The following is a 663-nucleotide window of genomic DNA, read 5'->3' as shown; positions in this document are numbered from 1 at the left end:
ATATATAATGAGGGTTCCGGGGAAAAAAAAAAATTAAAAAAAAAAATATATATATATATATGATATAACTCTTGTAGTAAGCAAAAATTAATTGATTGATTAAAATGTGGATTATAATTGGTGTTTAAATGTTACTATAATTTGTCTGTCTATTTGCTAATTTTTTTTTATTTATTCAGAATCGTTCTGCAGAATCGACTAAGGACAGCTTCAGAAAGGCAGTGGAGCGGGCGAAGCATGAGATGGATAGGCGGAGCGCTATACAGAGTCTCGGCCAATAAGCTCTCTCGCACTCAAACCACCTGCACACCTAACAGTAGACCAGGTAACCATTTTGCAGAGATCGTTGCCTGTTTGAATATACATTGCCTGACCAGTTTGCAAATATTCTAAGCACTAAAATGAAATTTGAAATGTGTGTTACCCACTCTTTATGTTTACATGAATATGTGCCCCAGAATTATTATAATTGTGGTTTTGTAGGCTTTCAAGGGTCAGTATATATCGGTTGTCTATAAGTACACATTCCAGATTATCAACCCATCCAGCAGGAGAGTGGAAGGGGGCTACAGGTTGCCTTCTGAAATAATAAAGCTGTCATCTGTCACTGGCTACAGGTTGAGAGAGAGACACAGAGAGAACGAGAGAGATGGTGAATGGCCT

The 663-nt window shown here is 37.4% G+C and overlaps 1 protein-coding gene across 1 annotated transcript in view; it reads left to right on the top strand.

Moving 5' to 3' along the window:
• The first annotated feature begins 182 nt into the window (after positions 1 to 182).
• The window catches only part of LOC107591202 (zinc finger CCCH domain-containing protein 3-like), a 26537-nt gene continuing 26056 nt past the window's right edge, over positions 183 to 663 (top strand). Inside the window, exon 1 of the mRNA XM_016280282.1 lies at positions 183 to 325. Within this exon, the coding sequence (XP_016135768.1) occupies positions 238 to 325 (88 nt within the window). The 5' untranslated portion in view covers positions 183 to 237. The remainder of the gene's footprint in view (positions 326 to 663) is intronic.

Source organism: Sinocyclocheilus grahami, unplaced genomic scaffold, assembly GCF_001515645.1.
Source record: "Sinocyclocheilus grahami isolate Dianchi unplaced genomic scaffold, SAMN03320097.WGS_v1.1 scaffold138.1, whole genome shotgun sequence".
Taxonomy (NCBI): Eukaryota; Metazoa; Chordata; class Actinopteri; order Cypriniformes; family Cyprinidae; genus Sinocyclocheilus; species Sinocyclocheilus grahami.
Note: the sequence above shows the minus strand (reverse complement) of the source record. Positions and strands in the feature narration are given on the sequence as shown.